Here is a 24751-nt window from a genome sequence, read left to right on the forward strand (position 1 = left end):
CCGCGGGCTCCCCCAGAATTTCCCGGAATAGGTCTTGGAGGTACATGGTGACACTGTTCCCTTCCGTTTTCGATGGTACTCCCCGGACCCTGATGTTGTTCCGCCGGGAGCGGTTTTCCAAATCTTCGTTATGCGCCTGGAGGTCCAACTGCTGATCGCGGAGTCGTAGGACCTCCTGTTGGAGATGTACCAATTCCTCACACCGAACCTGGTTGGATTCTTCTATTGTAGCCACTCTTTCCCCTAGCCCATCCAAGTCCCTGCGCAGCTCCCTTTGTTCGCTCACCAACTCTTGTTTGAGGGTCTGGAAATCTTCCCGCAGTGCGCCAAACAGGGATTCAAGGAAGGACCTCGTGACTGGTGCTTCCTCCTGGGTTCCGCTCTTGTTGGTGGCGGGTGTGGACGCCGGCGACGTTGCTTGGGGTTTGTCTCCCTTCTGCGGTTGCTTCACCAGCAGGTCAGTGATGGAGCGGCCCCCTCTGCGGTTAGTGTTTGCCATCGTGACGCTGCCTGTAGTGCCCTGTCTCCGCAGGCACGTCTATGATGCGGTGCTCAGTCGGGTCTCCTGGTCGTGTGTCGGGCCAAGCGGGGTCCGGCCAACAGCGTGGTCGTAGTCGGGACGGCAGTTGCCCGCACAGAGGATCACCCGATGCAGCCCCCAGCCGTGTATCCGCTGCCGGGCCAAGGTCCAGAGCCTCCCACTCCGCCGCGTCCAAACCCACCACTCCAGACCCCCGTCCTCCGGGCGATCCCGGCGTCCCCTCACTGCAGCTTCACCATCTTTGTTGACCCCTAGAACCCCCACCGGTCTCGCCTTCCGGGGGGGCGGGGGGGGGGGCCAGGCCAACCAACAGCAGGCCGGAGTCACCAGCAGTGGGGTACTCTGCCGGCGAGACCAGCTCCGTGTCCCGGATTTCGAGCCCTCAGGCCCTGGTTAGGCAAGGAGTCCAGACCGGGCCCTCGATTTTCGCGCTCCCGGCGCTCTCCGCTGCTAGCCGCCTGGAGCCTAGCCCTCCAGGCCAGCGCCCTGCTTCCTTACGTTGGCCGGGAGCTGAGAGAGGGATCTCGGCGGCCTCCGAAGCTGTCCGCAAGTGTCTGGCACCTCCACGGATGGTCCGCCCAGGCCCAGACCGGGGCCTCGATTTTGGCGCCGGCTGCTCCTCACCCGGCAGTTGGTCAGGGCACCCTCAGGCAGTGTCCGGGGGCCGCAGGCGGCCCCGCCGCGTCAGGGGTGAATGCGGCACTAGCGTCTCTCTAGGGCCCCCACTTCGTGGCCGCCTCCCGCGTCTCCGGTGGCTCCAAGCAGACCCCAGCTCAGCCCCGTCTACACTGGCTCGCCTGGCTCCCACCGGGCCCCGTCGCGGGAGCACCCAAGCCGCTCTCACTCACCGCCAGTGATGTCCGGGGCCCCTCGGGAGACTCCGCTCTCCGCCTGGTGTCGCTGGGGCCGGGCGCCACCTCACTGCTCCCACGTCTCCGCAGCTGCCCGGCTCAGAGGCCCAAACCGGGCCTTCGATCACCGCGTCCCCGGCTCCTTCTGCAATCTGTCGCCGGGAGCCCAGCGCTCCAGGTCCGTGCCTGGACCCTCACTCTGTCCGGGGGCCACGGGGGGCAGCCCGACGTCCTCCGCACCTGCCGTCCGCTGTCGGGTGCTTCCACAGTCGGTCCGCCCAGGCCCAAACCGGGGTCTCAATTTTGGCGCCAGCCGCTCCTCCCACGTCCGTCGGCCGGGGCCTTCCCAGGCAGGGTCAACTTGCGGTTCCCGGGGCCGTGGGCGGCACCACCGGACTCACAGCTGCGCCGGGGGTACTCCTGGCAGTAGGGCCACTTGAAATCCAGCGATGTGGGGGCAAAACGCTGTGTTTATGCGGGCAATGGGGGAATTAGGGCAGGGAGCCACGCAGACCTGTGTCCGATCAGGTCGCCATCTTGGCCACGCCCCCCGATTGCATTTTTAATGCTTGTTTATAATTATTTGTGTGAGGGGGTAGCTCTTTTGGCCTAGCATGTATGTGATGTTGAAGGCTTCTGAAATGTCAATTATTACTAGAAGATACAGACATTTACTGCCAATCCTCAGTCATGCTCTAAATACCTTTAGTCTCCCCTATCTGTGATGCTGGTTATATTTTTAATGGGGGAGGGTGGTAACAGGGAAGAAGATGAGTTAGAGAGGTTACAAGAATAACATATTGCAGCTTGTACTCTCCTGCTTCCCATCAGTATTTGTTAGTACCAGAAGGTTACAGGCTGCATGACCCTGCACAGGAGACACGATTACCCAAGAACTGCAACACGCAAAGCTACAGAGGCTTTGCGTGTTGCAGTTCTTGCCTAATCCAGTCGGACCCTGATGTGTCTTCTGCTTCTCTCCACAATAACAAGCAGCAAATGCAGTCATCTGTGCTGGTTCAAGAGACTCTGTAGGGAGATCGGCTTTTAAACAAGTAGTTTCAGTCTCTGGAACTACTTCTGCGTTTGAACATGAGAATAAATACAGGAGCGAGGATAACTCGATGGATGTTATATGTTTATGGTTGATGATTTTCCCTTATGAGAATCTTTTACTGTATTTAATATGAATATATTTCTTGCTAATAAGATTCGTGAATAATATTTGAATTTTTTTTAATTCTTTTTATTAAACAATTGCTCAATACATCTTCATATACAGTATACGTACAGGATGTGGTAGAGCAACATTAGCTGAAGGAGTATTTCAATTACAAGCAAGTATGTCTCGTTGTTCCTGAGATTATTTGAATATTTTAGTACGTTAACAGGTAAGAAACATTTTGATGTAAAGCATATTAAATGTGAATTATTTTCTTTCTGATTTGTAATTTTCAGAAGGTCTCCCAAGCAACTTTATTGACAGTTTGGAAAAAACAAATGGCAACACATATAAAGTTTCCCTGCAATATCCACATTATTATCCAACCATGAAAAAGTGTTGTATACCTGAAACCAGAAGAAAACTAGAACTGGCTTTTAACTCCAGATGCAAAGAGGTACTCAATCAATTCAGAAGTCTTTCTTTATCTTTGAAATATATTATTGAGTAAACATGATTTCTAAATGAACTTTAGATATGTGCTGCAAAAGAAGCTTGTTATACCTTGGTTAATATGTAGATTTCATCACAATATTTAGCCTTTCTTTCAGTCATCAGCTTACATTGATTTTTCACCCACCTTATTGATAGGCTCTTCATAAAGGTTCATCTTCCAGTATTTTATGATTATCTCAGAGACAGATGGCAGGCCAACCTGTCTTCTTTTGCAGTACTGCTTCCTCAATTCTTGATGGCCCGCTGGATTTCCCAGTTAGGAGGTAGGTACTAATTTTGTTAACTTTAGCTCCAAAGTGGCTTTGATGCTGTGTGGAAAATATTTTAAGAGATGACAGCAATTAGCCTAATATTGGCATTTCTAAAGACCTATCTATCAACAGACTTGGATTACATCAAGGGAGACATCACCAGGAACGTGTCGTGCAATGTATTTATGTGTAGGCGCAGTTTGTTAGTACTTAGGTAAGAATGCTTATGCAATTAATCTACCTGATCCACTGAAAGTTTGTAAACACCTTCAAGAAAAACTGTTTGTAAGCAACCCATCTGTGCAGGCCTTGGCCAGTTGTGCTAGCCTGTTAGCTCACATCTAGAAGATTATTTTGGGCATCCTGAGACCACCTTTTGTCAATGCATCCATGTCAGTCCCCATTCGGGGGCCACAGGCTAAGCAGGGCTACTCGGCCTCAGACGTTTGGGTTTGGGTCATTTGCCTCTGATGTCCCAGGTTCCGTCCTATTATTGTTCCACAATCTGGCAATCTGGGCCGTGTACTATCCCATCCGCACCTGTCTTTGAGTGGTAGCGAGGGTGGTATTGTGGTGCAAACTCAGAAATTAACATTGAGCCAACAGTGCTATAACTGATTGTTCAACTCATTGCTTTACTTTAGAAAAGAAAAGTACTGTATTAAACACACACTTAAAATGGAATACTACACAGCAGATGATAACCGGTACAACTAAAGAAGTCGGTGGTAGGGCTACTGCGTCTTGGGAGGCCACCAGCCCCTTGCCTTTACTTCGGTGTCCATCCTCTGATAATTCGAGGTAGGTTCCACCTAGGGTTCCAGTGTTTATGCAGCACAAATTGAGGCTTGGGTGCAGATTGCACTTGTTCAGCATTAGAAGTGCCTACTTCAGTACAGTAATTTTCAAAGTTTCACCAATTGCAGGACTCAGTGTTCAAATCGTGGCCCGTGGGGAACCGGCAACTTGCTTCTTCACATGCTCCCATTTCTGGGAGGAGACGCACTATCCCAGGAGCAGGGTCTTGTCAGTCCGGGCGAGCCATGGTGGGAAACTACATTGCGGAGCGCCCTCTAAGGTCCTCTGGCACGAACACAGGTACTTGGAGTTGCAGGGGTCATACAAGACTGCTTAAGTCATTCTTAATTTCCAAACCCATTCCTAGGTCATGCGGTTATACTTTGCAGGTGAGCCACATCACTGGAGAGAGTGGGTGATCACAGTGGCATGTTGGATAGCCGTGGGCACACTTCTTGATAACATTGGCCAGGAAGTCACAGGCATACCTCTTGATCACAGATATGTGTTTGAATGCAGACACACTCCTTGGCACAGAGGCAAGGTCAGCTACAGTCACACTTCTTGATACAGCAGTGAGGTCTGCCAGAGATCCAAGATCATGGGCCGGAACCATGATATTAGAGAGCCTGGCACCAACCATTCCTGGGTCGCACAGATCACACCTAAATCTGCTTTCTCCTGGAAGATCCTAACAGAACTTGTGTCTCACAGCTTCTAGCTTTCCCTTGATAGTTCCGCCTCCTGCAAGGTTGGCAGGCTCATTCCCTGTCTCAACTGATGGGCTGTCTTCTCGGTGATATGGGTCAGATGAACAGCTTGTTTTAGCAATGCAGATCCTCATCCTTCACCTCTGGGAAGCTGGCTGTTAGGCAGACAGTTTTGGTTGCACATCAGTCCTCTGCGTACTTTGCAGAGCACTCACACCCTTAGTCAAAGAGAACTTGGAACTGGAACTACAAGTGGGTTAGTGGCTCCCACCATTACACAGTCAAAGCAGAGCAGACACGTGGATCCCCTGTCTATTCTTTCCGAACCGATTTGGGGTGGTTCCTCTTTCAAATGTGCTTTCGGGGTGCTCTATAGACATAGCATTTGTGTAGAGTGATGCTCCTCACAACAGGAAAGTCTCCAGCCTGGATCACCCACAACAAAGGCACAAAGAGGCGTGAGCTTTCTGCACCTGGTTCAGGGGGAGTTCTTCCATTACCCTGGAGGAACGCCCCCCCGCCCGCCTGCTTGAAAGCCAGCAGAGACAAATGACAAAAATAAAATGATTAAAAAAAACATTTTTACTATCATTTTATTTTTCATCCTGCTGGCTGCTAGCAGAGGGAGTGGCAGGGCCATTCATACTGATGCTGCAGCACCTAATAGGAGAGGGGGAGTGGTGGGCACTGCTAACACCGCATGACAGAGGGCCGACCAAACTGTCATGTACACTTAGCCTTTCTACTACCCAAGCTGTGTTGTACAGCCGGGTGAAGAAACAAGACAGGCTCTCTCACAGTCCATGTCTGAGCACCGAACCAAGGCAATCCGACCAATCCCAGCGCTGCTCTCATGCTTGGAATAGTATTCCCATTCATGCTAGTATTCCCAGCATCAGAGCAGATCTGGGATTGGCATCTTTGAGCTTTGCAGTGTGCAGCAGTTCCTGTATGTCTGGTAGGCAAGGATGTGGAGCAAGGCGGAGGCCGTCAGAGCAGGTAAGTGCAATTTTATATATTTATAATTCTGTCTTTTTTTTTTTTTTGTTTCCCCCTCCCCCGCACCACTGCTTCTCAATATGAGCGACTGCCTCTCTAACTCCTCAGTGGGCTTAGTTCTTGTCCTTTTCTCAACCTTTCCTAGAACGGCCTGCTACGAAATTCCTGGGCTTAGTCCTCATTTTAGCCAAGCGGGCGGTCACTATGCGGTGGAAGCATTCAACTACCCCCTCTACAGGTGCTTGGTCCCATGCGCTGCTTATGTCGGGCAGTGCACAGAGAACATTGTGACCTCGAGAGGAACGGGCAGCTTTATGGAAGTATTTTATTTCACAGACCTGGGGCATGCGCCTTGAGCAATATAACACCATTATCAAAGCCTTGAAGATTCTCGGTTGTAGTCTATACCACTTGCTGCATGCTTGTAGGGCATGAAGGGATCTTACTGTGTTGGCACCCACTGGCCAGGGCATCGGCATGGTTGTAGAGTAGTATACTTTGAGGACTATGCGGCGTGCTCTGGAGTGGGCTGGGGGTGGAGCTTCCTTTTCTTTTCCTGCTCTTTTCCACGTGGCGGATTGATGGACATGGGGCAAAGTTCGCTGGCACCGGGTGGGAGGGAAGGTTGTGGGTAGCTGGGTGGGGGAAGGGTCTGGTTAGTGTGTTATTTCTTTATACTTAAAAAGTATGGGTGCTTATTCATTGCCCGCACTGGTCAAGAGCTGGAAAGTTACATGTACCTTGCCCTTGTTTTTTTGGTTCAAACTGTTCTACACTTCCTTCTGTATTGCGAAAGTCACGTGCACCTCTATGTCGATAACATTTTATTTAAAAAAAAATACTCATATGGCAGTCCTCTACAGGAAAGTATGACGGTGGAATTGGCATTGGATGTATCAAATTAATTTGTGTGGCCCCATCAATGCCATTTTTAGCAGCATTGATTCCCCTGTGAGAGGGATGTCTGATGGCATCAGCTTCACATTGTGAACCTTGTCGACCCCACACTCTAAGTGAGGCATTAGACCATGGATAATTGTGGATAGTATGTCTATCTGTTTTTGGCTGATGTCCTGTTAACTCCCCTTTTCTAAATGAGTTTGGTAATTAGACCAGACTACAAAGCGAATGTGCTGCTTGTAAATTGAAATTAATATGATCAAGAAAGGCATATTTCTAAATAATATAAGTTGACAAAATGCAGTCTCTCCTTTGTGTCACTGGACTATCTTTATTAAAATATCATATTTTTATATTTCTCAGGAAAACACAAAAATTCTTGAACAGCTGATCTCACTGAGAGCAAAATTAGCAGAACTTCTTGGATATAGCACTTATGCCAACTTTGTCCTGGAAGTAAACATGGCTAAGAATACGGATAATGTAGCCGCTTTCCTAGGTAAGTTTGTCCATTGAGATTTGGGTGTGGATCATGGTACATCTGTCATGTGATACAAAAATAGGAAGCTAATTCAAAATAGAAACTGTTTTCTTTCTTGCTTCCATATAAGGACATCTGTAGTGTTGCACTATTTGTTGGACGAGAAAGTCAAGCAACCTTGTAGAGAAATACACCTTTAACTTTTGAAACTTTGAACAATTGTCAATCATGATACTCTTGGGTGATCCTCATCTATGCAAATAAGTCTATCTTGCCCTCTGGTATAATTCATCTTTTTGTCATTTAATCCTTAGTCGTCTACAGCCCACAACTGCATACACTGCGGTATCAAAGTTTCCAATATGTTTCAAGGTTATTTTAATATTTGTCACCACCTCACACCCATGGGCATAGTTACTGAGTTACCCTCGGGTCTCAAGGAGCACATTTCACAGTTTTCCCCATCTTTTGATAAAAAGTATCAGAGCTCTTACTGAGAGATCGCAGCCATTTTAATGCTTTCAGATACCGTAGCCACATTTTACTCAACTGCTATACTGTGCTAGAATCAAATGAGATGTAGCAGTACCAGAATGGACCATTGCATAACTATTCCTAGTTGCATTAATCAAATTATGTTATGATTTGAATGAGTTTACTAACCTCAAAAGGATTGGCAAGAATACAGAATATTACTTGTGCTTCTCCAAAACCAACGGGCACCAAATTTAAATTATGAAAATTACTTGTGAGGGGATAATATAAAGCAGTTGAGAGGGATAAAAATGCATATTAGAATAATCAGATAAAGAAAGGCACTTAATTCTTGAAGAATATATGCAAACATTTTCTTTTGAATGAGAATGACATCTTTACTTCCATGAAAAAAATAATACTATTTCAAACCCTCATCAAGGACCGTGACGATTGTCTTCAACTTCAGAAAAGTTGTACTTTTTAGTATAGGTATTGGCAAACCCTCTCACTTTTTAAAAGTCTATTAACACTGCTCTTTTAGTCATTGTATGAATAAAGGCTAATCTGTGGTGGCTGCTAGTGTTTACTTCCATAAGTGTTGTTTTTTAAGGTGCCACTTGACACAGATTGTAGATTCTAAATTGTGGAAATAGACTTTAGAATAATACACATTCCTTACTTTTGATATATTTATAAACTCCATTTAGTAAATAGTAGTTCTCTTCCAGGGGATCCTCATCAATAGTCATAAGCACATGAATATTCCCGCCCATGCGCGGGACCCTGGAAACATATAAACATATATGTGGAAACCACATATGAAGCTCTATATATATATATATATCCATATATATGTAACAATAAAAACACAATGAAGCCTTCCATATACTAGAAACGCTGAGCAATGTTGAAAGAATTTCCCTTGCACATAAATACAATTCCAATAAAGCAGGGAGAAAGAAAACACATTTGAAAACTGCTTTAATGCATAGCAGAAAACATAATCCTGAAAAGAGGAATGAAACAACATTGCCAGCACATAGGCTGCATTGTAGAAACATCAGTGTAGAAAGCTGAAACGCTAACGCGCAGAAACACTCAGAATAAACTGGCACCGTGCCTTTAAGGCAGTCATGACCCCTAGCTTCCCATCATGCCTCAGGGGTGACAGTTAGGTCAGTTGTTTTTTCCTGCTCCTTCAAGGACCGTGGTAACTTCAGCTCTCAGTTTTTTCTGATTTCTGTCAGAAATTACTACTTATTTTTTTTCAAAAACATTTTACTTTGATGTTTTTTTGCTGTTGAAGTACTTTTCTGCTTTTTTTGAGAGACTTGAGCATAGTTTTCCAGTCAAATATGCCCTCTCTTTTTGACTCTTGCCCTTCCTGTGGCAAGAAGAAGGCTAAAACAGACTCCCATCCTGTATGTATTCTTTGCCTTCCTTCTAATCATGTTCCCAGGCTTGCCAGCATTGCCAGTCACTGTCCAGAAGAACACTGAGGGAGGGTTCGCCTCTAGGGGCTGGCTGAGAAGAGAAAAACACCTTCAAGAGGCAGGTCTCCGATGAAGAAGCGGAAAGAGAGAGCCAGATCTGCATCTAGAAGTTAGGTTTCAGTCTGCTCTCCATCGGCATCGGGCTCGATGCCAAAAATACCTTAATTGGCAGTGAAAACGTCGACGAAGGACCATCGGCGGCGGGCTCGCTGTCGAGAGAACAATGGTCGTCGACGAACACTGCAGGTACGTCGGATCCTCCGCCATTGTCAACTGGCGCTGATCGGCGTTGAGGAGTCGTTCTCTGTTAGAGTGGGCTCGCCCAACGTCGAGGGATAGATCTCTGCCGTCAATTCGGCTTTTGACGTCGAAACATGCTCCGCCGTCGCCGGTTCATCGGCGTTGAAGCTGGCGTCTCCGTTGCGTTTAACCAGGCTGCGGTCAACGTCGAGACGTGCCTCGTTGTCACCAGAGGCAAGGCACTCAACTCCGCCGGTGTCGTCATCCAGGCAACGTTCAACGTGAAGGGCTAGATCTTCATCGATGATGAAGAAGGACTCATCGTCGAGACCTAGGGTCAAGTATACTAGGCGTCGTTCGACGCAGAGAGGACGGTCTCCTTCGATGGCGAGAAGTGTTCCGATCTCGACTCCGCTGGCTTCCAGTAGACAATCAGCGTCGAGAGAGAGATCTGAAAGGCCTAGAGACACGATGTCGAGAAGGATTCCTCCATTGATTCGTACTTCGTTGGGTTCTCCTGCACGCTCAACGTCGAAGGCGAAGTCTGTCAGGTCCAGGTGTTCGACATCACATCATACAACGTTGAAACACAAGGAGAGGCCGACGTCGAGGAGAGTATCCCGCTATAAGGATTCACCAGTGATGGTGACACATAGTCGGTCGACGTCGAGCCACTCCCCATCGATGTCGCTTCATTCATCAAGACGCCGATCACTCTCCAAAGATCGCAGAGAGTCCTCTCATTCTATTATGAGCTCTCCCCAGGCGCTCTCGACGTCACACAGCTCTTCTCTTCATTCTCCAGAGCAGACAAGAAGATCTCCAAGAGGCTCTCTACGGAGATAGCGATCTCCTTCGATTCATCTTTCGCCCAGATGGCTTCAACCTCTCCATCACTGGCAGAAAGAACCCTCCGGGCATGCTCAGCGACCTACGGACTATTCCAGTCCACTGCATAGATCCCCACTACAACGTCTGGTGCAGGAGGTGGACAGGTGCCCCACTACTCGGACCAGGGTTCACTGAGGCAAATTTCCAGAGCATAGATCAACTCATGCTTATCACAAAAGGCGAAGAACACCATCTTGGTTGTCATCTTCGACAAATTCATCCAAAAGGGACTACTCTCCTACCCTTACGGATAGCCCTCCCTCAAGAGTGTCATCCATTGATGATGTTAACCCCTTCCACGATGTCCTCGCTAGAGGAGCATTGAAGCTGAGCATAGACATGTCGGTTCCTCAGACCACCACTTCAATCATTTTCAAGACCCTCCATCAGAGGTCTGTGGCTAGACACCATTACTCCCTCTAGTCCCTGGTCTCCTTGAACCGATAATGGACATCTTCCTCACCCCATCCTTAATTAAGGCAGCTCCGACTCGGATCCTGAAAAAGTATAAATCTCCTGCATCGGATCCACTCTTTCTGAAATCAGATCCTCCACTGGATTCTGTCATCTTCACAGCAGCAAAGAAGACATGGCTTCTTCCTCCTCACCTCCTCCAGAGAAGGAGAGTAGAGCCCAGAATTCTTGGGGGAGAAAAGCCTGCGGCTCTGCAGCATCTTCTCTTAAGGTGTCTAGTTCTGCTACCCTGCTGGGCCGTTACAACAGGTTTTTATGGGATTCGTTAGAGCGTTTTAAAGAGAAGCTGCCAAAAGAGGATCAACAAGACTTTGCAGGGATTCTCCAAGAAGGGGCACTGGTAGCCAAGTGATCAGTACAGCCGGGGATGGGGCTTCTTTGGCTGCACACTCATATGCACATGGAATATGTGCACGGAGGTCTTCCTGGTTGCGCCTAACAGCTTTGATACCGGAAGTTCAACAGCGTATTTTGAATCTTCCATTCTCTGGTAACTCCCTTTTTGGATCCCACACTGACGAGGAGATGGCCGAGTTGGATACACTAAAGGTTGTGGGCCTGGAGAAGAAAAAGGAGTTCAAACAACGCTACAGGCCCTATAACCGCAAAAATAAACCTAATCTCAATACCAAGGCCGTCGTTCCTCAAGAGGCAGAGGAGGACATCAACAAAAGTACTCTTCCACAGCTAAAACTCAAGGCAATCAATGATTTTCTGCTTCCTCTAGCACCGTTGCACACTCCAGTGGGAGGAAGTACTTCAAATTGCATAAAAGAGTGCCGCAACATCACTAAAGATCAGTGGGTGCTAAATATACTGTGCAATGGATACGCGCTACGTTTCTGCGCGCCTCCAAGAGACATTCTTCCGGTAAGGTCACATCCTCAACACCTGAAACTGCTGCGTCAGGAAGTGTTGACCCTTCTGAACAAACTAGCTATAGAAGAGGTCCCTTCTGCCAAGAGGGGAAAAGGAGTCTACTCCAGATATTTCCTTGTTCTGAAAAAAGACCACGCAGACAAGTTCAGACCTATTCTAGATCTCCGATCTCTGAACAAGTTCATCCGAAAGGAGAAGTTTCGCATGTTGGCGCTCCATCAAATATTTCCACATCTAAAGAAAGGAGATTGGATTTGTTCGGTGGATCTCCAAGATGCGTAATTTCACATTCCAATTGCACCACGACATCGGAAGTTTCTGACATTCATGTTAGGCGCAAAGCATTACTAGTTGAGAGTCTTACCGTTCGGCCTCAAATCTGCCCCACTGGTATTCACGAAATGATTGGAAGTGGTGGCGGCAGCATTACATTGCCAAGGCCTGTTTGTGTATCTGTACCTGGTCGACTGACTGTTGAAGGGATCATCTCCTCACATGGTGCAGCACCACTACTACATCTACCTAGATCGCCTTCACCGCTTGAACTTCATGTGAGCATGGAAAAATCAGTTCATCGGCCCACTCCTTCCCTTCACTATCTGGGCTCCACCTTGGCCTCCGGCCTAGAAAAAGTGTTTCCTTTGGAAGAGAGACTGTTATCAATGAGAAACAAATGCAATATCATCCTTCAAGCACATCAACCATCAGTAAGGCAAGTGGCGTCTCTACTGAGGTTCATGGCCTCTTGCATCTTTCTCATACCCAGCTCTAGATTGAGAATGAGACCTTTGCAGCAGGATCTGGAGGACAAATGGGACCAATCCTCGGGTCATTGGGTAAACCGAATTCTCCTCTCTCAAGCTGTGAAGAAATCCATTCTCTGGTGGTCTCAGCCAAAGAATCTTCTAGTGCGAGTCCCATTCCATCAACCTCTTCCAAAACAATCCTTGATCACAGATGCGTCTCTTCAGGAATGGGGAGCGCATCTGGGTCAACTGCAGACTCAGGGCAGATGGACCAGTAAGGAGCAGACCTTTCATATCAACAAGTTAGAATTGCGGGCGCTTCATTTGGCTCTCAAGGCATTGAGTCGGTCTGAGTCGATTCTGATAGAAACGGCCAATACAACCACCATGTATTCCTTAAACAAACAAGGTGGAACACACTCTTGCCCTCTGTCTCTGGAATCTCAAGCAATCTGGCACTGGCTGCTGGCCAGGAACCTCTCGATCACGGGGTGCACCTGCCAGGAGAACAGAACATGCGAGCAGACGCTCTCAGCCGACACTTCGGAGAACAAGGAGACTGGGTGCTCAACGACGAGGTGGGGGCGTACATTTTTCTTCAATGGGGTTGTCCATCCATCGACCTCTTTGCAGACGATCTAAACCAAAATGCCACACCTTCGCATCCAGATTTTACCAACCAGGAACGAGAGGGAATGCTCTTTTGATAGACTGGTCCGGGACGTTTGCATACGTCTTTCCGGCGCCTTCCTCGCCTCCCGAAGGTGGTGACCGAGCTCATGCGATCCAGGATGAAGATGATCCTGATAGCACCGGACTGGCCTCGCCAATGGTGGTATCCGGACCTATTACAACTCTCGATCTGTCCGCACAGGAGACTCCAGTGCAGGCCAGACCTTCTGACCAAAATGCGAGGGAAGATTCTGCACCCCAGCCTTCCCTCGCTGAGCTTGGCAGCATGGCTCCTGAGGTCCTGCAGTACGGACATTTGAACCTTTCTCAGGACTGCATGGACATTTTGAGGGAGTCAAAGAGACCATCCACAAGAACCTCTTACTCTTTTAAATGGAAAAGATTTTACTTGTGTGTATGTGTAATGGTTGTAGTCCGACTAGTGGGCAAGAAGAGGTAATCTAGCCGTATCTGCTATACTTGGCCAAATCTGGTTTGAAATACACTTCCATAAAAGTTCATTTGGCGGCCATTGCAGCCTATAGAACATCACCTAAATAACCTTCTTTCTTTCAACTTCCGGTGGTCAAGGACTTCCTTCAGGGGTTGAAGAAGGTTTACCCCTCCCTGTCCGACCTCCTTCTTCTCCTTGGGAGATGAATCTAGTTTTGTCAAAATTGATGGGTCCTCCTTTCGAACCCATTCATAAGGCCATGGAAAGTAGCCTTTCTGGTGGCTATTACATCAGCACGCAGAGTAAGTAAAATGCAAGCACTCTGTTCTAAGGAACCATATACGGTTTTCAATCACAATAGGGTGGTTTTGAGAACTCACCCTTCTTTCCTACCCAAAGTGGTGTCTGACTTCCATGTCAACCAGACAATTTCTCTCCCCTCTTTTTGCCCAATCCTGCTACACCAGCGGAAAGGTCTCTTTACTCTTTAGACCTCAAGAGGGTTCTCAAATTCTATTTGGAGGTAACAAAATCCATTAGAAAGGCTGATTAATTGTTTGTAAACTACGGATCTGTTAGGACGGTATACAACAGTTACAACGCAACTATTACAACGGACTACTTTTACAACGCAATTTTTACAACGCAGGATCCATTACAACGAAATACCATTACAACGCATTTTTTACAACGCAATACCTTTACAACGCATACCATTACAACGTAAGTATATAATTATAGTAAAAAAAATTTGTTTTTGGGTAAAGGGGTATTTTTAGGGTTCAGGGCAAGGTTTGGGTTTTTGGGTAAAGGGGTATTTTTAGGGTTCAGGGCCAAGTTTGGATTTTTGGGTAAAGGGGTATTTTTAGGGTTCAGGGCTAGGTTTGGGTTTTTGGGTAAAGGGGTATTTTTAGGGTTCAGGGCTAGGTTTGGGTTTTTGGGTAAAGGGGTATTTTTAGGGTTCAAGGCCAGGTTTGGGTTTTTGGGTAAAGGGGTATTTTTAGGGTTCAGGGCTAGGTTTGGGTTTTTGGGTAAAGGGGTATTTTTAGGGTTCAGGGCCAGGTTTGGGTTTTTGGGTAAAGGGGTATTTTTAGGGTTCAGGGCCCGGTTTGGGTTTTTGGGTAAAGGGGTATTTTTAGGGTTCAGGGCCAGGTTTGGGTTTTTGGGTAAAGGGGTATTTTTAGGGTTCAGGGCCAGGTTTGGGTTTTTGGATAAAGGGGTATTTTTAGGGTTCAGGGCCAGGTTTGGGTTTTTGGGTAAAGGGGTATTTTTAGGGTTCAGGGCCAGGTTTGGGTTTTTGGGTAAAGGGGTATTTTTAGGGTTCAGGGCTAGGTTTGGGTTTTGGGGTACAGGGGTACAGGGTAAAAATAAATTAAAAATAATATTAAATTAAAATAAATTAAATTAATTTTAATTAATTAAATTAAAAAAACAATTATATACTTACCATTTTGGGGTACAGGGGTACAGGGTAAAAATAAATTAAAAATAATATTAAATTAAAATTAATTAAATTAATTTTAATTAATTACATTTTAAAAAATACTATATACTTACCAATACTTACGTTGTAATGGTATGCGTTGTAAAAGTATTACGTTGTAAAAAAAATGCATTGTAATGGTAGTTCGTTGGAATGGTTCCTGCGTTGTAATAATTGCTTTGTAAAGGTAGGCGTTGTAAATGTATGCGTTATAACGTCATACATCCGTTAGGACTGGCTCCTTGAAGAATCTATTCCAATGCTAGCTTAATTGGAGTCTTTGAAATGTTTTTTTTTTTTTAACAATGTATCTTTATTTTACACTTGTCAATTGCCTGCAGGATGAGGGGATGGGTTTGCTATTCTACTCATGTGCTTATGACTATTGATGATGATCCCCTGGAAGAGAAGGATAAGCTACTTACCTGTAATCCTAGGTCTCTTCCAGGGGTATCCTAATCAATGTCATAAGCAACCCACCCGCCTCCCCGGGCAAGTGATCAAGATACATATCATCTCTTTGTGCCCTGGCTTTCGGGTCTCCGCAAAGACCAACTGACCTCAATGTCACCCCTGATGCATGATGGAAAGCTAGGAGTCATGACTGCCTTAAAGGCACAGTGCCAGTTTATTCTGTGCATTTCTGTGGGTTAGCGCTTTAGCTTTCTACCCTGATGTTTCTACAATGCAGCTTATGTGCTGGCAATGTTCTTTCATTCCTCTTTGCAAGATTATGTTTTCTGCTGTGCATTAAAGCAGTTTTCAAATGTGTTTTCTTTCTCCCTGCTTTATTGGAATTGTATTTATGTGCAAGGGAAATTCTTACAACATTGCTCAGCGTTTCTAGTATATGGAAGGCTGCACTGTGTGTCTATTGTTATATATATGGACATATATATATATATATATCCTCCAAGAAAGCCCCCAAGCTTCAGAGATGCACTCCACGAGAGGCCGTTCAACAGAACCTTTATTGTGCAAAAGCGGCATTTCTAGCCCGGTAAATTTCTGTCCCCCTACGCGTTTCGGTGCTCCTGCACCTTAATCATGGTGCGGGGCAAGTTGAAGCAAAACAGGAATAGACTGCCACATTTAATACCCTTCAGGCACGTGTTCTCCAGTGAACAGCATGCCGGGAGTCGTAGTCTTAATTGTTCCACTTTGGTGTGGTCCGTTTGTCAACCAATTTAAACTGCCCAATTAATGTTAATTTATTCTTTCTAGCCCTCCAGTGGGCCCCAGGTTTAGAAGCGCCGCTTTTAAATGTTCATCTCTCGTGCTGGAACAGGCTGTAACAAGGTTTACAGCCACACAGACCTGCTTCCGATGTATACGGCGGTGCATCATCCAAACATCCTCCAAGAAAGCCCCCAAGCTTCAGAGATGCACTCCACGAGAGGCCGTTCAACAGAACCTTTATTGTGCAAAAGCGGCATTTCTAGCCTGGTATATTTCTGTCCCCCTACGCGTTTCGGTGCTCCTGCACCTTAATCATGGGGCGGAGCAAGTTGAAGCAAAACAGGAATAGACTGCCACATTTAATACCCTTCAGGCACGTGTTCTCCAGTGAACAGCATGCCGGGAGTCGTAGTCTTAATTGTTCCACTTTGGTGTGGTCCGTTTGTCAACCAATTTAAACTGTCCAATTAATGTTAATTTATTCTTTCTAGCCCTCCAGTGGGCCCCAGGTTTAGAAGCGCCGCTTTTAAATGTTCATCTCTCGTGCTGGAACAGGCTGTAACAAGGTTTACAGCCACACAGACCTGCTTCCGATGTATACGGCGGTGCATCATCCCACGGCTGGAGCAGCCGTGTATAAACATCCTCCAAGAAAGCCCCCAAGCTTCAGAGATGCCCTCCACGAGAGGCCGTTCAACAGAACCTTTATTGTGCAAAAGCGGCATTTCTAGCCCGGTAAATTTCTGTCTCCCTACGCGTTTCGGTGCTCCTGCACCTTAATCATGGGGCAGGGCAAGTTGAAGCAAAACAGGAATAGACTGCCACATTTAATACCCTTCAGGCACGTGTTCTCCAGTGAACAGCATGCCGGGAGTCGTAGTCTTAATTGTTCCACTTTGGTGTGGTCCGTTTGTCAACCAATTTAAACTGCCCAATTAATGTTCATTTATTCTTTCTAGCCCTCCAGTCAGACCGGAACCAGTCAGGACATGGACGGCACAGCTGGTGCTCTAACTTTGGAGCAAGCTTTCAGCTCTGGGGCCCACTGGGGGGCTGTTATCGGTCCAGAAAATATTTTAAAAGGCACACAACCACTGGAGGTAACATTGGGCATTGAATGGACACTACAAGTTCCAGCGTGCAATTGGAACTGAATTCATTAAGAACGGCACATCAGAGGCCAAACAAATTAATTAAGCGCGCAGGGAACTGTGGGTACGTGCTAAAGAGATGTGCTTTTTAAATCTGCCTCTGATGAAAGAGCATGAATGCTCTGAAACGCGTTAGGTAAATGGACATAAAAGCGGAGCTGAAATCCTGTTCCTGAGCCATAAAAAGTTTGTTAACTTACTGGTTGGAGGAGTGCGTCTTCAATGCAGGGGCATTCTTTGGAGAATATTTACATGCGGCTGGCCCAGCCGTAGGAGTTCGCACCGCCCTGGAATGTGGTAAAGGGCTCGCCAGACCGGAACCAGTCAGGACATGGACGGCGCAGCTGGTGCTCTAACTTTGGAGCAAGCTTTCAGCTCTGGGGCCCACTGGGGGGCTGTTATCGGTCCAGAAAATATTTTAAAAGGCACACAACCACTGGAGGTAACATTGGGCATGGAATGGACACTACAAGTTCCAGCGCGCAATTGGAATTGAATTTATTAAGAACGGCACACCAGAGGCCAAACAAATTAATTGAGCGCGCAGGGAACTGTGGGTACGTGCTAAAGAGATGTGCTTTTTAAATCTGCCTCTGATGAAAGAGCATGAATGCTCTGAAACGCGTTAGGTAAATGGACATAAAAGCGGAGCTGAAATCCTGTTCCTGAGCCATAAAAAGTTTGTTAACTTACTGGTTGGAGGAGTGCGTCTTCAATGCAGGGGCATTCTTTGGAGAATATATATATATCAAAACAAAACCCTTTCAGGCATAGAGTGACGCATAAATTATGCAAAAAAGGAGAGAACTCTGGGTAGTTCTCCAGTTTAGGTGGAAAGCAGCTCCTGTTAGAGCACTCTCTTCACCAGCGACACTCTAGATCTGTGTTGTATTCTCTTATTATGTTCTAGTGTGACGTAGTGCGCAGCGGCCGGAGGTCGGAGGAGGAAGGGGGATCTCGGCCGCTTTTCCTCTTTTTTTCGTCCCCGTTTTTCTTTTCTTTTCGGTTTGCCCGCGGCCCCCCTTCCCCGCCGCAGCCCCCCTCTCTCCCTTTCCCTCTGCCTCTCCCCTCTTCTCTTTCACCTCTCTCTGCTCTCATCTCTCTTCTGTGTCATTATTCACATTTATTTTCCTTTTCGGACTATTTCTATCTTTTGCCGTCCCAGGACTACTGTTACTTGGCGTTATTTTTATTTTACGGCTATGGGTCAGCAATGAGCGCCTTAAAGAGGGGGAGAAACCAAGAGTGAAGAGCAGCCTGCATTACGATTGTATCTATAGATAGGGGGGTTTTGTCCTACGGGTCCTGGCTGGACAACGTACGTTAATAAAGAAGAAAAAGTAAGTTTTTAGAGGATGACTAGTCTTGGCGGAATTGGCGCTTCACGGAATATGGGCAAATATTTATATATATACTGTTGATTATATATGTCATTGGGTGCCTAGGTATGGGTTGTCATCATCCCCACCAGTAATCCACAGATTGAAGTTTATAACCTATCACACCAATAAAGATTTATACATAAAGACTTGTCATTCAATATTTTCAAATTTCACAAAATTACACGACGTGAAGAAGAAGATTGGTTCTTTTAATTTCAAAGACTTTCCCTCAGTCCAGCCAACACGTGTTTCGTCGATAGGGCAGAAACCCTCGACTTCATCAGGGCTGGGAAAAGATACAATACAAAGATATATTGGAGTTGCGAGATCCATTATCTCGTGATTTGCAAGTCTACATTAAGTCAATGAATTTTTACATGCAAATAAGTGGGAGAAAACATTTCTCATGCACATCATTGTGCGGTATGGATCCGTGCATTTGAGGAGAAAAAGGAGGAGGGATTAAAAATCATCTCCCATACCGATACAAGTAATAACCTTTCCAGGTAAAGGAAAAGAAATCATACCCCACAGTTTGTGCTGATTATTCTTATGTATATCGTGCTATAGTGAGTATTGTAAATGGACTTGTGCTCACCCCAGTAGTTGGCAATCTTTATAGTGTTGAATTTTGTGAATTAGTAGTGCCGGGTCTAAAATTCAATCAGGAAAGTATATTAGAAAAGTGCTCCGTTAGCTTCATAAGAATGCTGTGTACTTCATATTCAGGCTTACCTGATATCAAATTGCTAGTGGACCTGTGTTCCTAAAACGACCAGGTTGAGATGGATATTAGATTCCCTGCAAGGTACATATACACCTCCACCATCTAGACAATGTTATATTATAATGGCGTGCCCAAGGCATAGGACGTACCTTCTAGCTGGTTATATTTCCGGCCCAGCTTATGGCATGGGCAAAGATTCTTCCTCTCTGTCAGGTCTTTAGTCAGTAACAAGCGTGTCCGCTGAAAATCACAAATGAATGCATATTGTCCCGTTCTAGTATAAAAAGCGACCGTAATTGGATATTTAATCCCACCAATCTCTGGTAAGAGCTTACCTTCAAATCGGTAATTCTTGCAGTTCCCCGTACTCCGGCAATCTATTAGTTAAATCCCGGCATAAGTTAAAAATCTTAAAGGTCCTTCCTCCAGTAATATTGACGGAGTCAGGTTTGCGCCCGCTGCCAAAATAAAAGCCAATGGCTCGTGTTAGTGCGAGAAAGTTCGAAGTAATCTAATGCTATTTGCCATTTCGAAAGGTTCCTGAGACCCGTTGGATGCTCGTCGCTTACCTCCTAATATTGAGGAGTCCTGGGGCGGCAAAAAGTCCCACTTGTGTCTCTACCGGTCTTCCGTATTTTGAAAGTCGGCAAATCTAACCCGGAAGCTAGTATATATAACACGGCTTGCCCGTCCGGTTCAAGAAACAGACGTGGTGGTGATACACCTAAACGCATTCGGCCATCTTTGAATGGTATATAAGTATTAACCGAGAACACTATATCCTTGCCATTTCAGTACTTTGGTGCTCTTAGATCTACTTATAATAACGTGTAATACAGTAGCTAAATATAGCCTGTAATTGCATTGACTACTCAGTGATTTATGGTGTCAAGTGAGAACTGTGGGGCCAAATATATCTGTTATTATGAATACATTGTTAATTGTCATACATATAGTTACAGTTATTAGTTAAGGTACACATAATACATTAATACAAAGTCGCGGTTACAGGGTACAGACAGATGTATGGTGGTCAAATCATTATATGCGGTTCAGTTGTGCTTGACCATCATTATATGCAGTTCAGTTATAAATAACAAACATCTCTTTTATTAGTATATCGGTCTAATGTTATACTTAGTCCCCCAGATAGTAATGAAGTTCCTGGTCTGAGTTCATCCCATACTCCACCGCACGCATGGTCAGTATCCATGACGCTTCTCTGCGCCTCAAGGCCAATTCTCTATTGCCTCCTCTTGGATCATTTTTTACCTGATCTATTGCACAGAAGCTAATTGTTTTCTGTTTGCCTTGTTTAGGACACTGGTTCACGTGTGTCGCGGTGTTATATCTAGTGTCTTGGTGTTTGATGGCTCTTATATGTTCAAACATCCTCTCTTTTAGCATTCTTTTAGTGCTACCTATATAGAAACTGCCACAAATGCATTTAATCATATAGACTACAAAGCAGCTATTGCAATTGAGTAATTGTTTAATTACAAATTCTTTTCCCATGTAGTTGCGAAACGTTTTGGTTTTATTCATAGCCATGGGACAAATTTTGCAAATTCCACATTTGTGGAAGCCAATGCTTTTTTGTGTCAGCCAGTCAGGAACTATTCCGGATCTCACTGGGTAAGTTGGACTTATCCAGGATTTTATACTTCTACCCTTTCTATATGTTATGAGAGGATTTTTGGTGATATATTTGTTCAGAACTTTATCATTGTTTAATATCCACCAATGTTTGTGCATACTGTTTCTCAATACAGTTGCTGCATTATCATAGTTAGTGATCAGTCTGATCTTATTGTTCCCTTTGTTCTCTTTCTGAGTGTCCCGAAGGGTCATTTCTCTTGGGACTTTGTCTATTCTCTGTTCCGCCTTAGCAATCATATCTCTGTTGTACCCCCTAGATATAAATCTACTCTTCATGTTGTCTTTGCATTTTAGAAAGTCATCATCTTTACTACAATTTCTTCTTGCTCGGGTAAATTCTCCAAAGGGAATGGATTGAATTTGATGTCTAGGGTGTGAGCTCCCAGCATGTAATATGGAGTTACAAGAAGTGGGTTTTCTGAAGAGTCTACTCTGTATTTTGTTGTTTTCAATAAAAAGTGATAAGTCTAGAAATTCTATTTGGGTTGTACTTATGGAGTGAGTTAACTGAATACCCATCAAATTCGAGTTTAAATGTTCACAAAATTCCATGAGACTATTCATGTCTCCTGCCCAAATTAACAGACAGTCGTCTATATAGCGACCCCAGTAGATGATATAATCACTCCACTTTGGGCCATGTGGGCCCCAGATCCACTCCTCCTCGAACCTGCCCATGAAAAGGTTCGCATACGAAGGGGAGAATCTGGAGCCCATGGCTACTCCCTGTTTCTGACGATACCACGTTGTTTCAAATAGAAAGACATTGTTTTGTAGTATTAGATTCATCATATCTAATAGCATCTCCGTGTGTGCCCATTGGGATGCTGGTCTTTTCTCCAGAAATTTCCTAGCTGCCCCAAGACCCAATTCCGTTCTTATATTGGTATATAAGGAGGTGACATCAAGGCTAGCCATAATCATGCCTTCCTCCCATGCCACATCCGACAAAATACTAAGGATGTGTTTAGTGTCCCTGATATATGCTGGTAAATTGCGTACCAGTGGCTGTAAAAAGTTATCAACATATTGCGAAAGTTTCTCAGTGGGGCCCCCTATACTAGAGATGATAGGCCTACCTGGTGGATGTTGTGCGTTCTTATGTATCTTGGGTAGAGTGTAGATACAGGGGAATCTGGGTTTGTCTATTTTCAAATATGTTAGTTCTTCCCTGCTAATCAGACCCTCAAGCCACCATTTTTCCAAGTGGGTATTAATGTTAGCCTTCAGTTGTTCCATCGAATTACCACTTAGTCTTTCATAGCATGTGTCATCTCTCAGTTGTGTCAAAATCTCAGCATTGTAATTGGTCGTGTTCATTACCACGATATTCCCCCCTTTATCTGCCTCCCTGATGGTCACATTTGATAGTTTGCATAATTCCACCAGTGCCTTGCGTTCATTCGTATTTAAGTTATCAGACAACCTCTTATGTTTCCTGTTATGATTCAAGTGGGTGTATAGATCTTCAGTGACTAGTTTGTGAAACATGTCCACACTATTACCACTAGGTAATGTGGGAGTCCATCGAGACTTGTTATGTAGACCACTAGAGATGGTATTATCAGGTTCTATATCATGATCAAGTAACAGTTCATCTATAGACATATGGTCCCTGTCATCATCTACTATAGACAGTAATATCTCACTATCTCTGATATCTTGAATTGTAGGTATTACATGAGTCACATCCGAGGCTTGTATTTCTATGCTTTTATTCACAGTTTGCATACATTCAAAATGTTTTTTCAATTTTAATTTACGAGTAAATTTGAATAGATCAACCATAGATTTATGGATGTCGCCCTGTTCCTTTGGACAAAAACTCATGCCACGTTCAAGTACAGAAATCATATCAGGAGATAGTATTTTGTCACTGAGATTCACCACTTGGACACCGGTACATTCATTCATGTTATCTGTTACTTCCTCCAGGACCTCAATCTCATTCCCTGCCTTCCTGCATTTGGATCCTCCTCTTTTTCCCCTCCTTGTCTTTTTGGTGTATTTACCTTTTGTCTTGATAGGTCCCTGTCCCCCCGTTTTTTTAGTTTCACCTCCCTTAAAAAAGCACTACATTGTGCAGCGTCATCAGATGAGATTCCTTCATTTTCACTAGGAAGGGTCTCCATAGATGTTGAAACAGAGCTCGCTGGGGTTAGGTTTTGAGCTTGTTCCGTCGTTCCCTTAGTTCCTTTATCTATCAAATGATCATATTTCCTAGCGTAGGTAAACACTCTACCTTGCTTGTAGTCGGTCTCATCCCTCTTTATCTTGCGTGCTTTGCGCTGTTTGATATCTGTCTGGTGTTTCTCTAGTACCTTCTTAAGAATTTCGTAGTTTTTTTCTGTGGCTTCAGGGAGGTTAAGTTCTTTAATTTCCAATTCCAATGATGCAATTTCACCCTGCAGTTTCTTAACTTTGCGAGAGGCATTCTCAATTAGAATGTTCATCAAATTATTGGAATTGGAGATCAACTCCTTTTCCCAGGCTAACAGGAGATCCTCCTCAAGATCGTCATAAGTGGGTAATATTTGTGAGCGGAGTCCCCTAGGGATTCTTTTAAGACGTACATATTGCTCTAGAGTCGCTCCATCCCACCATTTTGAATTTTCTGCTATCTTCAGTTTTTCTAATCTAACAAATTTCTCCCTCAATCCTTCATTTGTCTTGTTAGTGTTGCCACTTGCCAGAGAGGTGGTTACTGTTTCACCTCTCGCTAAGCTGTCAAATAGTTCCGCTGCCTCTTTACCTCTATCCATAGTATCCGATACAAGTGATTATTCGTGCCTCCGTAGCTGCCCCACCAATGTAACAGGCTATGTAAGTTTTTAGAGGATGACTAGTCTTGGCGGAATTGGCGCTTCACGGAATATGGGCAAATATTTATATATATACTGTTGATTATATATGTCATTGGGTGCCTAGGTATGGGTTGTCATCATCCCCACCAGTAATCCACAGATTGAAGTTTATAACCTATCACACCAATAAAGATTTATACATAAAGACTTGTCATTCAATATTTTCAAATTTCACAAAATTACACGACGTGAAGAAGAAGATTGGTTCTTTTAATTTCAAAGACTTTCCCTCAGTCCAGCCAACACGTGTTTCGTCGATAGGGCAGAAACCCTCGACTTCATCAGGGCTGGGAAAAGATACAATACAAAGATATATTAGAGTTGCGAGATCCATTATCTCGTGATTTGCAAGTCTACATTAAGTCAATGAATTTTTACATGCAAATAAGTGGGAGAAAACATTTCTCATGCACATCATTGTGCGGTATGGATCCGTGCATTTGAGGAGAAAAAGGAGGAGGGATTAAAAATCATCTCCCATACCGATACAAGTAATAACCTTTCCAGGTAAAGGAAAAGAAATCATACCCCACAGTTCGTGCTGATTATTCTTATGTATATCGTGCTATAGTGAGTATAGTAAATGGACTTGTGCTCACCCCAGTAGTTGGCAATCTTTATAGTGTTGAATTTTGTGAATTAGTAGTGCCGGGTCTAAAATTCAATCAGGAAAGTATATTAGAAAAGTGCTCCGTTAGCTTCATAAGAATGCTGAGTACTTCATACTCAGGCTTACCTGATATCAAATTGCTAGTGGACCTGTGTTCCTAA

At 45.0% G+C, this 24751-nt stretch overlaps 1 protein-coding gene across 2 annotated transcripts in view; it reads left to right on the plus strand.

Annotated features, from left to right (window-relative positions):
* The window catches only part of NLN (neurolysin), a 290543-nt gene that overhangs the window by 154872 nt on the left and 110920 nt on the right, over nucleotides 1-24751 (plus strand). For both annotated transcript variants that reach the window (XM_078675166.1, XM_078675165.1), the window contains exons 6-7: nucleotides 2851-3011; nucleotides 7092-7227. In XM_078675166.1, coding sequence (XP_078531292.1) covers nucleotides 2851-3011; nucleotides 7092-7227 — 297 coding nt within the window. The remainder of the gene's footprint in view (nucleotides 1-2850; nucleotides 3012-7091; nucleotides 7228-24751) is intronic.

The sequence above is a fragment of the Lissotriton helveticus genome, chromosome 2_1 (genome assembly GCF_964261635.1).
Source record: "Lissotriton helveticus chromosome 2_1, aLisHel1.1, whole genome shotgun sequence".
NCBI classification, from domain to species: Eukaryota; Metazoa; Chordata; class Amphibia; order Caudata; family Salamandridae; genus Lissotriton; species Lissotriton helveticus.